The 16920-nt window shown below is 39.6% G+C and overlaps 2 protein-coding genes across 9 annotated transcripts in view; both read left to right on the top strand.

Moving 5' to 3' along the window:
- Positions 1-6729, top strand: part of LOC118423846 (ATP-dependent translocase ABCB1-like) — a 54606-nt gene extending 47877 nt beyond the window's left edge. For all 8 annotated transcript variants that reach the window (XM_035832126.1, XM_035832127.1, XM_035832133.1 and 5 more), the window contains 4 exons: positions 847-1044; positions 1412-1618; positions 3274-3420; positions 3757-6729. In XM_035832126.1, coding sequence (XP_035688019.1) covers positions 847-1044; positions 1412-1618; positions 3274-3420; positions 3757-3957 — 753 coding nt within the window. In that variant the 3' untranslated portion in view covers positions 3958-6729. The remainder of the gene's footprint in view (positions 1-846; positions 1045-1411; positions 1619-3273; positions 3421-3756) is intronic.
- A 1643-nt stretch (positions 6730-8372) lies between these two features.
- On the top strand, positions 8373-15025 carry LOC118424315. The gene is made up of 4 exons (XM_035832860.1): positions 8373-8481; positions 13123-13216; positions 13814-13972; positions 14946-15025. Exons 1-4 carry the CDS (start codon positions 8389-8391, stop codon positions 15023-15025), a joined length of 426 nt encoding a protein of 141 aa, XP_035688753.1. The 5' UTR covers positions 8373-8388.
- Positions 15026-16920: the final 1895 nt, after the last annotated feature.

Here is a 16920-nt window from a genome sequence, read left to right on the forward strand (position 1 = left end):
GAGAGAGTGAAATATTCTGTAACTGCTCACAAATGTAGCCTGTCTAGTTTTGTTTTCGTTTGTGTTTCTTCGTCCAACTTGCCCCTGTGTTAGCAATGTAGGCTATTGTAGGCAGTAAAATTTAATGTAGTAATCCTGTAGATGTAGTGTAGCCAAGTTATTCCTAAACGTGTCTCTTGTAGTATCATAGGAAACCTGCAATGAAACATGTGGCATATAATGTAGAAAAAAAATTGTTGTCTTGGCATACAACTATACAGTGGATGTAATATGTTAATAACTGCTCTAAACCAACCTCCTGCTACACGGTTCCCCATTATGAATATGTACTGCTACAGTAGATCTTTTGGTTATATTTCTACAGAGAGCTTTCAACCGGAAATTCTTGACACATTTTTAATGTACTACATTTGCCATGAGAACACATTTATGTTTCACCACAAATTCAGCCCCAGTGAACATAAATGAATTTACAGTTATCTTTGATTTCCGGCTTCTAGTATATGTCAGTGTCTTAATTTTACATTGCATATTATGTAGATTCTACATGACTATAAAATTATCTAAATTTGTTGAAACCAGATTTTGTGGTATGAGGGCACAAGAGCCTTTGGCAGTGTTTAAAGTTTCACAGTTGATGAACAGACCAAAGTAATGAAATGAAAAACATTCTAGCAATATGTTTGTGATTGAACAAGTTTGCAGCAAGATCTCGCAATCCACCAACATAACACCCTGCAAATATTATACAATTTGCAGTAACCAGTGCACGTGAGCAGATGATTGGTTTAGATTAGTTACAGTAAAGTGTGTTACTAAGTGCGATGCCATTGGTCGTTTCCACAGCAAAGCTGCGAGGGAGAGGTGTCGTTCCGAGACGTCCAGTTCGCGTACCCGACCCGTGAGAAGGTGACGGTTCTGAAACAGTTCAGCACGTCGGTAAGTCCGGGAGAGACCCTGGCGCTGGTGGGGAGTAGCGGCTGTGGGAAGAGCACCTCAGTACAGCTGCTGGAAAGGTTCTACGAAGCACTTAGTGGCAACGTGGTGAGTTGATCATTTTTTAAGGCCATGTCGAGTTGATTTAATGGATGACATCCACTGATGATAGAAGCGTCAATTTGTAGCCGTATCAAAAAGAAATTGCATTAAATTAATTAAATTAATAAATGCAGTAAATAAGTATTAAAAGAAATAATTGGCTTGATTGCAAGATTATTTGGCATCATGAAGTACAAAATTTAGTAAGCAAGGAAAAACTGCAAGCAGTATGTCAGATATTCCATTTTTTTTCTTTTTAAACCCCGAACATTTACTTTCTTGGTAGTAGTACTAATTAAGAATAGTTCAGGAAAAGATGGCCACTGTTTCGTGATGTATGTGCAACTAACAGTTCTTGTAACCTCTGACCTAGATGATTGACGGCAAAGACATCCGCACGCTGAACATCCAGTGGCTGCGGAAACAGATGGGCATCGTGTCTCAGGAGCCGATCCTCTTCAACACGACAATCCGGGAGAACATCGCGTACGGAGACAACGAGCGCGAGGTCACACAGGCGGAGATTGAAGCCGCAGCTCAGGCCGCCAATATCCACAACTTCATCACAAGTCTGCCTGATGTATGTAGCGATAACGATGTCATGTATAACAGTAACAGCAATATTGCAATACACGCAAACTTTAAGATCTTTATTTAAGGCCACACCAATTTAATTTCTTGGTTCACGGATTCGCTCGCTCCTCTTTTTTGGAAAAAAAAAATAAAAATAGAAATTACCACTCAGCAAATTTTCACCATTAATGAAACCATTCACCAACTTTCTGGTGTAGCAAACATAAAAACTGACACTACTTTTGTAATTTTCAACGAACAGGTGCCGTTACTGAACAGTAATAGTGTTTTGTACTTTTTTCAAGCTGAAAACTTTTTATTCTTTATGTTTTGGATTAGCCCTTACCTTTACCCCAACCATTTTACAATTTTTATTTTTATTTCGCCCTCTCGCTCCATATTTTTTATGAAAAAATCCGTGAACCAAGAAATTAATTGGTGTCAGAAAAAGTCAGAAGCACACATTCATTCAAGGGGTCAGCCTAGGTTTCTTCTTTTTGATCATTCATCTTGTATGTTGATTTTAAATGTGTTTTGTTTACATATCAATAATGTCAACCCCTCTGTTGTAGTAGTATAGTAAGAGCTAATTCACTAGTCATAGAAAAGATCAGGAGGTACAATTAGACTCATCTCGATATTGATTGGACGTGTGAAATGACATGGTATGTGCCTAGGTAGATCTTGACGAGACCTCAAAATGATTAGATTTTTGGCCCCCTAGCAGCATTCTACCGTACCAGGGTTGTAGCCAGCACATGTCCTTCAGTACTTTGAAGGAATTTTGCAGCTGGGGACTGGAAAAAGTCTTCCCCATCCCGTCCCTGGGACAGACAAAACTTGATATATAAAGATATAAAAAAACTGAAACCCATGTGTTCTTCTTCACCAATTAACAAATGTCATTGAACAGCTTAGTCTACAAGCAAAATTTGCACCTCAAAATGCAGGAAATAGTGTTTCAGAGGGTCTTGATTAAAACATTTTCTGGGACCCAGACCCCCTAGAAATGACGCGCAACGTCACGCCATGCCTTCGGTGCTCGATAGGATTCCCATTCAAAATCAAGGGGACTGAAAATGATTTCATGCTGGCTACAACCCTGTACCGTACTGTTCCAGAACTTCTGGTTTTACTGTTTATTCCATGTACTAGACACACTATTGTCATGATGGTTTTTGTTGACCTTCTTTTGAAGTGCAGGGGGACAGTTCTGTCAGTGGCAAACTCTGTTTTCTAATGAAATTCTGATGTTTTATTGTTTGTTTATTTATTTATCCAGGGGTACATGTCGCCTGGCCGGCGTTTTTCAAAGATCCCTGGGGGGAATCCCCGTACATACATAACAATAATCAATGACAATATAAAATTAAATAAAAGGTAACTTAGCAAGAATCGACAAAGAATAACGCAATTTAACTAAGACAAGATAAGGCAAATCAATTGTACAACTGTTAACGTTAATCCTAATATAACTCCAAATCATAAGTGAAATCAAATAAGTAATGGGAATTTGCATACCAATGTGAACAGAAAAAGACATACCGGATTACATTTCAGACCATTACCATATGCATTCAGAGTACGTTTGTCCTGATAATATAAACGTTTAAACTTATCATTCTTGCATTCGTTTAAACTTATCATTCTTGTATTTTGCAGGGTTACGAGACCAACACCGGTGAGAAGGGTACCCAGCTGTCCGGCGGACAGAAACAGAGGATCGCCATCGCTCGCGCTCTTGTACGCAATCCCAAGATCCTCCTCTTGGACGAAGCTACCTCGGCTTTGGACACGGAGAGTGAAAAGGTAAGAGTCCTAATACAAAATATTTAATACTTCAAGTATGTAGTGAATAATCACTTTGAGATAATTCAAGGTCCCTAGATTTAACGTAGAAATGTATCTGAGAAAATTTGACACGTCAAACATGTCTGAGAAAATTTGACACCTAAATTAAGCATCTCAGAAAATATGACACATAAAACTTCTTAGGAAATTTGACACCTAAATGAAATGTCTCAGAAAATTGGACACCTAAAAGTAAACATGTCTCAGAGACCTTTAAATCTCAGAAAAATTAGTCTCCAATTGAAAACATTTTCAAAATGACATTTGGTAAAAAAAATAATTCCTCTCTTATAGGTTGTGCAAGAGGCTCTGGATCGGGCGCGGGAAGGTAGAACCAGCATCGTCATCGCCCATCGACTGTCCACCATCTTTAATGCCGACAAGATCGCGGTGATCCACCACGGCAAGGTGCAGGAGATCGGCAAGCACCAGGAGCTACTGGCCAATAAGGGGCTCTATTACAAACTGGTCAACGCACAGATGCAACAATCTTAGACATTGGTCTACCACTGTATGTGTGCTACATGTATATTCCCTTGTAAAAATGGTGTGTATTATGGCCCTAATGCTCAAAATATTGATGCTGCTGTAGTGTAGCATTGGTGCCAAGTGCCATGGTAATTTTACAGTTATCATGGCTGTCCAAGATACTACCACCACTCACTAAACTTTCAAACCAACAAAGCCTTGGACGAATGAAATAGTGCAGCATTAGTGCCGGACTGAGGTAGCATTTATGATAAAATGCTATATATCCACCCAGCATCAATGCAGCACTAATCCAACATTACACGCCACTTTTACAAGGGTAACTTTTTTGTGAGCTGTTCTCCCTTCGTACTTTCTCTTAGGGGTGATGTACAGTATTAATAAATCAAATTTCAAGACAATTCAGGGTTATTTTCTAGAATCATCCTAATATTCATAAGAAAGGCAGAGAAGTCTGATTATCGATGTAACAGTTACTTATTCTAAAATGGTCAGTCGGTGTTGATGTGACCAAAGCAGCTAACATTACAGAGTTATACAAAATTCCAATGGGAAGACTGATTAAAAGTAAATAATGACAATCGGTTCTCGAAAATAAAACAAAACAAAACACAACTACCAGGTTATACCTGATTGCTGAATTTTGTCAAGAACCAAAGATTTTACTGGCAGAAAGGTACAATAGTCACAGACAAAATTCTAAGTTTCTTTTTTGAACTCCTAGATTGTAGTATTTAACATGTACGTGAATACATATTCTCTTTACAGTGTCTACTGTCAGACAATACTATCTCTACCTCTCCTTACATTGTACTTTATGCAAAATGTTTAAATTTTTCTATGCAGCCAGTCGTATGTTTTGCTATGCAGCCAGTTGTCTAACTTATGATATTATGCAGAATGTTCTGACAATCTAGTACTATTAAACACATAGCATTATATATGCCCAAAGTCTTTTAATCGAGGTTTGAGGATGTGGTTGATGCATGTGTTGTACAACATTTTGGATTTTTCAAATTTTGGGGATCTGATATTGTACTGAGATTTAACGAAATTGTCTTCAAACTCATTGACCTCTTAAGTGGCATCTCACATTACTTATAGACGATAGAAGCTGGTATTTTTGTGCCTTTCTTTCCTAAACGCTCTTAACATAAGCATCTACATGCTTTTCCCATTTTATAGTGTTAATTGATGTTCACAAACATTTTACAGTGCACATGTCTAATTATTATATGTATACATGTATATAAAAATTTCAGGCAAAACTTGCCAAAGATGCCTTTTTCTACATTGAAAGGGTAAAACAGTAATTCCTGAAGTCTATCAGCTTCTCCCAATTAATAAGAAATGTAACAGTTAAAGAAGGATGGAAGAAAACGTTGCATTAACGTTAATGATGTACTAATCATCAGCCATATAAATTATATACCGAAGATGCGTCAAGTATTTATTTGTGGATACCACTAGTACTTATTGACCGGGCTTGAACCAAAGAATTTTGGGTACAAGCAAGTTTTATAGGGGTGCTGAATGTTATATGATCAATACTATAGATAATTAACTGTAACATAATATTGCATATCTACATTTTTCAAGACTAACATGATTTTGTTTTAGTTTGAAAACTCCAGAATACACAATACCAGTACAGCATTTGCACATTGCCAACTAATATCCGAAAACAATATCAGATAACTTTTAAGATTATTTACATCATATTTTGCCATCATTAAAACATTACTAATTCTGTAAATGTGATTTGAAATAGTTTCACTTCTTAATTAGAACTTTTCTTAAGTGTTTATCAGGGCATTTGTAACTGTGTTTGGGTCGTTTTGTGATGGTTTTGTTGAAAACAATGTTTCCGTAATTGAAAAAATAATCTTTCTGTATATCAATATACAAGAGTATATTGTACATGGTGGTGTCTTTGTAAATATTTGTTTCTGTATTTTATTGGTTTATAAAATGGATTGTAATTTGCAAAAAAGGTACAATCTTTATGCTAGGAAAATGTATGTGTTTAAATTTCACAGCATAGCTGAGTGTTCAAATCAACTATTTTCTTTTCAATGATAACAGAGTGATATATGAATGTTATGGGGCTTAATTTTCATCCATGCAATTTTGCTCTTTCTTTGTATTTACTAGTTTTCATAAAATATGTAATATCTAACATCATATTATTAAGCAGCTGCCTTTTTTTCAATCTGGCCAGCTGTACTTTGATATTGGCACACTATATTTGTAATCAATATTTCTTTTGCTTATTCGTTGTCTTTTCTAAAAAGAAATAGCTGTCTAACAAGTTCAAGTGTAGTAGGAACTATGCAATTGACTTTGATTTAGTTAAGGATAAATTGTTCGATTTTGCTGTAAAACTGGCTTGCCTTTTGGACAATCAAAGAATCTAAGAAAGATCTTTTGAAAGAACCCCTTTTCATTCTCTATAGTTTAAAGGGGGCCCTATCAGACCATTATCGGATATTTTAGATATCTCTCTTAGTATTATGTGTTTCAGGTTATGTTAGTTACAAAGGAATTGCATCACTATTTGACATCATAGTTTGACATATTTAGCTTAAGTATCATAGTAAGCATGACAATAGACATTCTATTCAAAGAAAACCTGTTTCTTTGCTGCTCTATCATTGTGTTTTTATGGTGAGGTTCTTTGAATGGTTGTGTGATCGTCAGCTCTTGTGATTTTTGAAGGAAGTTATGTATTCAAGATTTCAACTTCTTGTAATAAAGTTTTCTTGTTATAAACTGTTATCCTGTGTTTTTCCTTGATTATGCAAATTTAGGATCAGTACGCCCCTGTTTTACACACCTAGTACCCTTCTAAGCTGTGCGTTAAGAGTAAAATACCATTGACGTTAACGAACAGAGGAAATTGTGTTCCAGTGCACCTGCTAAATTTGGTGCGGTACGAAAACGCCGCCTAGCAGGTCTAAGCGGAAACGCAAGCACCGTGGCTGCTTCGCAGTAATGATTATATTTGCAAGCGTTTACTTAGCATCAAGGAGCTAGGTTAAAAAAACACAACCTGTGTTTTAACCTCCTTGCTTAGCATGTGTAGTCAAATACGAACCGATGATACAGTAATATTTCTTCACTACTTTATGAGAAAAAATTGTTGACGCGGCTAGATTTGTAAGACAAGATAACCCGAAAAAGTAACGTTATTTCCACTGGTGGCGAGAAATGATGCTCAAAACCGTTACTTTTGATCAAGGGGATTCGATCATGATAAAACCTCCTTGCTATAACAGGATCAATAGCCTTGAGGCTCCCCATCTTTTTTTGAATGGAGGACAACCAAACGTAGTAAACACCCTACGGTAGTTGACCCTGAAAATTGTATTGAGGGTACGACAAAGGATCTACAAACCACTGTTATGATCAACGTGCCATCTCTGCCACGAGCTGGAAAGACGACATTTTCACCAAATTCTAGAGTGTTTTCCCGCAGCATTTTGTCAAGCATCTTGCACACAATACCATAACAAAAAAAAGTCTCAGGCCCCATGGCCAGTCCATTAACATAATCTATGCAACTTGAGTCATTCACTGAATGAGAGGATCTAATTGGAATCGATCTTGTTAAAGCAAGGAGGTTTTATCACAGTGTACAGTGTCACTGACGAACGGTATAGCCTGGGTACCATCCGGAAAGAAGTTCCATCCGGCGTTCATTATATACTATATACAGTCGCTTCTCGCTCTGACATTCATTATACACTATACAAATTTTATATCTCTTCCCTGCGGTGGCAGAAGCGAACATAGAAGCGACCTACGAGTACTACCGGTACCCCGATGGTACCTAGGCTAGGTTGTGGATTCTACCTGAAACGTCTGGCCGAAAATATTAATCATATCCAGTTGCTTGTATGAGTTTGCTATTTGGCGTATCTTATATTGAAATTAATAATAATAAGCGATAATAAACATGCCAGTTTTGCAAACCTTTTGGCATACAATAAGATAAGCGCAATCGTTCTTGATCAGTTTTTTTTTCTAGTTTGGTGAAATAGATATTATGGCCATTTTAAAGTTAAGTTTGAACCACATTATAAGTATACGAAGAAGAAGAACACACCACCAAAGACAATGTTTTCCTACAGGCCTTAGGGAAATACAATACTGTAAATGCATTAATTTCGCGGGGATTTAATTTCGCGGCAGCGGGAAAGTGGCGAATTCGTGGTGGTCTTGAATTTGCGGTAGCTTATTTACAGTACTGTACTGTTGTCGCATACTGTATTATGAATATTTGCGGTGGTTTTAAGTTCGCGGTTCAGCGGCCACCGCGAAAACCGTGAATATAAAACCACCGCGAAAGTTTCTGCATTTACAGTATTGTTGTTCATGATGCTCGCCGTTTCCCGTGATACACTGCGCCGGTACTTGAGTAGAAAAATTGAAGACATGGCGGCGCCAGCCTGCGTGTGCTTCGCGCTCCTCTGGACCATCATATTAAACCTCTACCTGGAAGCTACCGCACAACTAACCAGGAACAAGGTAAGAAAACAAAGGTGTACACTAGATAGATTATAGAATCCTTAAACGATTATTTCTGTAGTGAAAAATATTACGCCGACTACCCTTAAGATGGAGAGTGCAACTTGTGTTCCTATGTAACCTAGTCTTCTTAAAACATCATGTATTCGTGATACAACAAAATTTGCTGCCGAAAATCTCTTACATGTATTGTTATATATATGAAATAGTATGTAGATTTGAAGATTTCTCAACCTAATATACTAATCTTTCATCACGTTATGAATATGCTGAAGATGATATCTGTATCAGGAAGTAGGCAGTTTATGTTAGCGTCTGGGATTTTTTTTCAAGTCAAACATATAAACAGCGAGATAGGAAAGACATATAATGTGTACTTACACCCCATTGGGAGAAACCGTATACACTAGTACTAGTGACGTGTTCCACATTTCATTATTAGCACACCGGTGTTGAAAACCCCACTAGGAGGCCCCGTTCTACTATAGTGCGGCTCTCCGTACCGTGTAATTGGGACAGTTCTCCCATGCGGTACGGAGCGGAGATTGATTCTCTTACCGTTCATCTCCAGATAGCCTGGAATTCAGGCTTATTAGGCTTGTGTAATTGGGAATATTCTCCTGTGAGGTACGGATGTAGATTGTTTCCTTCATTGTTCAGTTCGAGAACCAGACTTGTTAGGTGTGTGTAATTGGGACAGTTCTCCCATGCGGTACGGAGCAAAGATTCAATTCTCATTTCTATATAGCCTGGGATTAAGGCTTGTTTGGTATGTGCGGTTGGGACAGTGTGGTCCCTTGTGGTATCAGCGTAGGCTGATTCTCTTATTCATTTATTGCTCATATCCACTAAGCCTGGGTACAGGCTTGTTAAGTTCCATGTCGTATACTGTAAATGCAGATATGTTCGCGGTGGATTAATGTTCGCGGTTTTCGCGGTGACCACTTCACCGCGCGGTGACCACTTTACCGCGAACTTAAAACCACCGCGAACATTTTTCTATTATGGTATTAGATTGCAGTCTATTGTATTACCGCGAAATTAAATCCACCGCGAAAAGTCCTTTTTCCCGCTACCGCGAAATTAAATCCCCGCGAACTTAAATGCATTTACAGTAATTGTGAGAGGTACAATTGATCCCCTAACTGTTCATCTCCACCTTGCCTTTGTTCCAGGCTTCTAATTATAATAATAAGGGTCTTTGCTATGCAATCAGGACAACCAGTGTATATTTTGTGGAGGCTAGCAATAACCATTCAAGTGAATAACTGAGGAATAAATGTAGTATAATACATAGGATAATAAGATACCTAAAAGGTACCAATAATTAATTTTATGTCATTGATAAAATCAAGCTTCTACATACTCCAACGACGAGAATAAACATACTGACAAGGTTTATACTATGAAATATGAGATATTCGATTAAACAGCGTGCATTTTTTATGGAAAAATATCTATTGAGAGTTTTACCTTCAAATTTGACAGTTGCACGGGTGTAGGGTTTCTTCATAAAAAAGATTACTACTGTTCAAGTCGGTTAATACAAACCACGTAAGCGGCGGCGGTGCGTTTAACGACTAACGGTTGGATACAGTTCCATCATAGCGACATCTGGTCCCCATTCACACATCGATACACGGGAATAATGTGAATGAAGTCAGAATACGCGGTTGCATGATTCTTTATTGGTCTGGGTTTATAGTGTTCTTGTACAATGGGATACACCTTATAAAAGGGATTTCGGAAAAACCGGTCCGGTCCGGACCGCGGAAAACCCGGTCCAGTCCGGTTTGGAGGCGGAAAAACCGGTCCGACATTTTTTATCTGTTTATTCATCTGCAGAAGAAAATAATATATGATACATAAACAATGCATATAAATAGGTGTAGGAGAATGGGGAAATGTATGGAGCTTAAACTAGGCCCGCCTAGCCTCCTCTATAATGTACAAAATGGATTATAATTGATTTATAAAGTAAAGTAACACATAGAATGTGAAAAAACTACATGGAATAATCAAATAATGAATGTCCTGCTACAGTACCAAAGACAGTCGCTAGGAGGCCTATAATCGAATTCGTCCTTTGTCTTGCTAACACCTACCCAGTACCCACATACCATATATCTTATAGATCCAAGACTCTATAGTTGTGCTATACAGGCAAAAAAAAAGATGCAAATGGTTAATAAGTAGAAACTTTAAATGGATGTCAGTAAGCAGATCTACAGTTCGACAGCTTTGCTAGAATTTCAGCCATAGAGGGGCGTTGTAAAATTAATACTGCGGCCAACTGGTATACTAACACGAGACTAAAGGTGGGGTCACACCTGCGTATATATTTAAGTCCGTATGAGGCGCGCATGGGAGTATTTGCCTCTACCAGGCTCCACGGGTCGTTGTAAAAATAATACAAACTGGACAAACGTAAACAGGTAACATGTAGAACGAGTTAGCTGGGTCGGAAACCATACTTCTCGGTCAGCTAACTCATCTGGCATGTTATGTATCTATATTTGTCCTATTTGTACCATTTTCCCCGCGACCTGTGGAGCCTGGTAGAGACTAAGAGCTTCATACGCACCTCAAACGGACTTGAATATATACGCATGTGTGACCCCACCTTAAGATACAGCATGACACGTCCTTACACTATTCAATCAGGGGTTAGGCTCCAGCTGTTTTTGACATTTTTATGCGTTTTATTGGGCTTCCTATTGTGGCCGCGAAACGGTACGAAATACTAGTAGAAAGCCCGACGAAAACCCCTTAAACGTAAAAAACAGCCGGGGCCTAACCTCTACTGGGAGAGTACGCCCGTACGGTAGGCAATGATTTCGGTGCTTCTGAGGTTCCCCTAGCTCCCAACACACGCATACACTCACAGGTGCCGACAAAATAATTAGTGGATCTTCTCTTTATAAATGTAATCAAAAGTTTTCATTTTCAATTCTGAACAAAACGCAGGAAATGCCATTTCAGAGGGTTATTTTCAGAGGGAAGGAATGCCCTTGGACACCTCACCTCGGAAAGCTTGCACCTTAGGTGCTGTCTATTCGCTAAATTGTACGAAAGAACCCCAAACGAAATCCTGGCTATGGGCATGTGTATACTATTGGTCTCTGTAGCGGGTTGACCCAGTAGCCGTTGTTGTGGTCGTTTAATACAACTCGATCGATACAGAGGGTCGGAGATGAATTGGCACCAATAGATTTGATATCGCACTTGTCGTGCTTTTTAATTCTTCCCACGTCCCAGCCATTATACGCCGTCTAGCCAAACTGTGAAGGGCTCAGTTTTATGTTTCTTGGAAGACAATATAACGGGTAAATATCATGGACTGTAATGGCGAGAATGTCTCACTAGTTGTAGTCTGGAAGATATGTACTGCGGCACACATTCATTGTTATCAGTCGCTGTGCCTAGATTTCCGTTAATAATTTCATCATGTTGGTACAGCATATATAGGATATTGCAGTTTTCTTTTGTACAACCAGTAAAGTCACTTACCTTCTTTCGCTTCGATGTATATCAGACATGTGCTTCTGACTGGACAGCTGTTTCTCGCCACTATACATGTATGTAGCCGATGCAGGTGTACATTTGCATCAAAAACACAATCCCAAAACGCGGCAAGTTTCTTTCGTCCGTTGTCCCAGTTCATTACTGAAGTTAACTTACTTGTAGAGACAGCCTCCTTGCAATTGATCCATCTCATAAAGCTAAGGACACAACCGTGCGTGCAAATACGTTCTGTCTACGTGCCAAAACGTGGGCAATCTTTTGGGATCCGTAAGTGGTAAGTACCACCTCCGTACTCGTAGGGAATCCGACGGATTTTGGAGCGCGCAGACACGCCGTAGAACTGTACGTGCAGGCAATTGCAAAACTTTGTGTGCCATCGGGCTGCGAATTCGTCCCCCGTACGTGCCAGTACGGACGACGCGCCTGTCCTGTACAGCTTAAAGGTTTTCAGCAATACGTGGCGAACCTGGCCTCCGCAAAAACATACGGACAAGTTGCACATGCGGCGGGTTGTGCCCTTAGCTTCATACGTCTGGCACCGAAACATAAAACGGGTTGTGAAAATTAAAATATCTAGATTTTTTTTCATTTTGTGACTGATCTTTCCCTTATGTTTATTATACGACAACTGTTATAGATTAAAGATTATCATATCGGTGAAATGGAGGTTTTGTTTGGTAGTAATTGCTTTGGTGTCTTTACTGGCGATGTCTGTCCGCAAGATAACTAGAGATCGCTTGGATGGATTGTTTTGATTTTTGGTACATTGTCTTTATAAGACCTGGAAATGCCATGGGTTAGATTCTGATATATAGCGGCATGTAATGGCACTGCCGTGGAACCTCTGGTTTTGATATCCTATCTTCTGGACATGATGTTTGAGCTCTTGGAAAGGACAGTAAGGCGTACATGTTTTGACAGGACAGTAAGGCGTACATGTTTTGACAGGACAGTAAGGCGTACATGTTTTGACCCCCAAACGATTTTTCTGTGACAGATTTTGACTAGGAAGGGGTTTGATGAATCGCCATGATTGTTGGTATGTACATAGCTTAATTAATGATGCACATACTTTGATTCTTGTCTGATTTTGTTCTTTTTTTACTTTTTGCACAGAAAGTCGAGCCCATCACAGCAGAGACAGTGGTGCTAGGACCGCTCCGTTTGTGGCAACTCATCGCTATTGTCGTCACCGGGGTCTCCTCTATAGGTAACATATCTATCGTGAAATAAATTGCAACATATGGGAACGCAAACCATCAGATTTATCATTTAAATTTAGATGCATAGCACTTGAGTCTTGGTGTACAATGTTAAACTTTCTTCCAATACAGAGTTAAACACGGATCAAATTTTTAATGACCACTGTTGCCTTCTTCAGGATCAGTGCTGATGACCAGTCACTTCAGAATGTAAACTTGTGAGAGTTACAAACACGTGATCTTATTGACATGTGATCTTATGATATAAACTCCCTGTCACGTTTGACCGATTGCTGACGTCATGTTTATTCAAGATCATTTTGTTATGAAGTGATTAGTCGTTATATCGATCCTTTAGAAAGCGACTGTTGTCGTGGAAATTTGATCCGTATGTACCTTTGTCTTGCAAGAAAGTTGTAATCTTTATGCACCCCATTGCATGACATATAGCATATATGACGTACAGCCAATAGGTACCCAATATGAGGCTGATCAAGGAGCTTTCATATCAGATGATATAAAAGCTCCTTGGGCTGATTGACACGACGTCTACACAGGTGCAGTACCGCATAGCATCACTAAGGGCGTTATTGTATTGTCCACAGTGATCACGGCTTGTTGCTTCTCCAAGTGTCGCATTCCACGAACCAAGAAGGAGATCGAGGCCAGGAACGCCAAGAGAGAGAACCCGATGGGGTACATGAACCAGGTCGCCATGCCGCAACAAGGGGCGCCCAGACCCGCCCCGCCACAGCAACAAGGCGGTAAGGACTTCGACCTAGAAAAGTTTGACATGAACATCAATCATTTATTTTTGTTTGTTTGTTTGTTTGTTTGAACCTTTGTTTATTCATGAAAACTCAAAATTGGCCTGCAAGCCGCTTTTCATTGAGGTCATGAGGGAAGATGCAAGGGCCAGACAAAGTATATACAGTTTATATCATCTAAAGTCCTAATGGCTATTTAAGATTGGCTTAAAGGAAGACTTCCAGATGTTGCGTTTTTGGGTCCACGGTAGGCGATGGCCCTTCTGAAGGGTCTCAATATGGGGAGGATATTGGGTCACTTATTTCATAATTTTGTGATGCAAATGTACTACGTATAAATGCCAAGTCCATATTTCAAGATTCCCCAAACACCCACTCAGTTACTCAGTCACTTACTCACCCAACTCACTCACCCAATTCACTCACACTTATTCATTTTCTCTCACTCACCCATCCATCCATTTACTCACACACTCATTCACTCATTCACTCACTCACTCACTCACTCACTCACTCACTCACTCACTCACTCACTCACTCACTCACTCACTCACTCACTCACTCACTCACTCACCTAATCACTCACTCACTCACTCAATCAGCCAATCACACACTTCACTCATTGACTCACTGACTCACTCACTGACTCACTCACTCACTCGCTCACTCACTCACTCACTCACTCGCTCGCTCACTCACTCACTCACTCACTCACTCACTCACTCACTCACTCACTCACTCACTCACTCACCATTTTTCACATCAACCTCTGCTTGGAGAGTAACTAACACATTATAATTCTCACTCGTTTGAAACGCAGTAAGTTTGTCAATGTTGTGCTCATAGCTTGACCATAATGACTGGTTTTGCTGCCACCATAAAACACAAAATTTATGGAAATAGCTATATAGGAAACTTTTGGAACATTTTGGCAAAATATATACCAACACTTTTCTGTTTTTTTTTCCAGGTGTTGTCCTCCAGCCCTCGGCTCTCGAAGCTGCAGCGTTTGAAGAGTTGGAGATGGCTTCCGGAGGGAGGGTGCCGTGATGTTGGAAGAACAACTCGTAAACATTACAAACGTACACCATGCATTTCCGATTGGTCGGCCGTTACGTCACGTCCAGTGTGACGTCACATCCGGTGGCCAACTGGTAGAAAAGAAATCTCCTCTCTTGTACGAGGAATTTCAGGTTCTTTCCTCAAGCCGAAAACGCAGAAAACAAGAAAAATGCCTGCAAAAAAACGTGGCTTTGATGCTGATGTGAAAGGCAAAATGGTGTATTCACCGCGACCAAATGCCGAGTTACCGGTAGTTTCTGTACTTTTCAGGCATTTCAAAGAAGTACTTCGTATTTCTTGACATGTCTTGCCACCATTCCTTCGGTGTATCGCCATCTTGACATTGTCTACAGACGTGCAGCTATATATGATAATAACAAATAGTCAAAATAACACTTCAAATTGACTATAATAGTGATAAATGTCGTATTGAAAGTTAGACTGAGTAAACAAGAAATGGCTTGTTATATTTCAATCCATAACATAAGTATAGGAAGGATATGTAACGTTATTATAATTACATTTCACTCCCTACTACAGGTTTAGGAGTAAAATGGTTGTGTCACTTTTAACGTAATGATATTTCTCGTAGCTATCATTGTATTGTGATGCATTATCATAATAGACGTCCTTTTTTATCTGGAAGCTTTTAATAACTGATATTTCAGAAAATGCTAAAAATGATAACTACTTTAATTGTTTTGAGGCCACATAGCAGCTTGTTACGGTACCTCAGAGATAGTTCTGGTTTTGATACCCCGAGTTCTGTCCATGCTATGGTCGTGATTTTCGAGAGTTAGATTGCTGTTGGGGCAGAGAGTAAGTGGCGTAGGTTTGGGCCCCCTAGCAGCTTTTCTTGAAACTACGGAGGAGCTCGTCTAATTTCAGACATTGAAAGAGAATAACCCAAGAGGTTGACAAATCGTCATGAGGTTTGAAATGTAGATATATTGAAAATGTAATATTATGTAACTGGTAAATATTATACAAATGAAGATTGTATTTGCATATTTCAGGAGGAAACGTTATGATTCCACATTGATGAATATTGTGAATGACGGGAATTCCATAGGGATAATAGTGACAGCAATTTTCAAAAGATAGATTTTTTATCACAAGTTAAACAAATGATAATATTAATACCCAACACTTTCTTTGATCGTGTTTGTTGAGCGTGTCTGGAAAGAAATAAACGTCTCAAAGTGGAACTTTCATGTGTCATATTTGCTGCATAACATTTTAGATGAGTTTGTGAGATGTTATTTATGATTGTGTTTTTATGACTATATGTTCATGAATGCGCGCACGTGTGTGCGTATGCTTATGTGTGCCTCTGTGTGTGTGTGTGCGTATGAGGGTGTGTGTGTGTGTGCACGCCCGTGTGTGTGTGTGCGTATGCGGCTGTGTGTGTGTATGTGTGTGTGTGTGTGTGTGTGTATGTGTATGTGTGTGTGTGTGTGTGTGTGTGTGTGTGTGTCTGTCTGTGTGTGTCTGTGTGTGTGTGTGTGTGTGTGTGTTGTGTGCGTATGCTCAGTGATGGTTGATGGTACTGCAGCGGCTGAATTCCACCCACAGTCACAATCCGACTGCACCTGACCCTGACATGGCGGGACTTTTAGCCCCGACTAGTAAAGAGTGAAGGTACTGCAGTCACAGACTGCAGTCACAGGTCTCGGGCACCGTCACAATCAGGCTGCACCTGACCGTGCCTGACGGACAGCTATGGTGTTCATAAAGCGCCCTACAGTGCCATATGATGGTACAGCAACCACTGAGGACTGCACCTGGCCGTGACATGGTGGCACTGAAGCGCCGACTAGTGAAGAGCAAAGGTACTGCAGCCACATGCAGGTCTCGATCCACTATCACAATCAAGCTGCACC

The sequence above is a fragment of the Branchiostoma floridae genome, chromosome 10, assembly GCF_000003815.2.
Source record: "Branchiostoma floridae strain S238N-H82 chromosome 10, Bfl_VNyyK, whole genome shotgun sequence".
Taxonomy (NCBI): Eukaryota; Metazoa; Chordata; class Leptocardii; order Amphioxiformes; family Branchiostomatidae; genus Branchiostoma; species Branchiostoma floridae.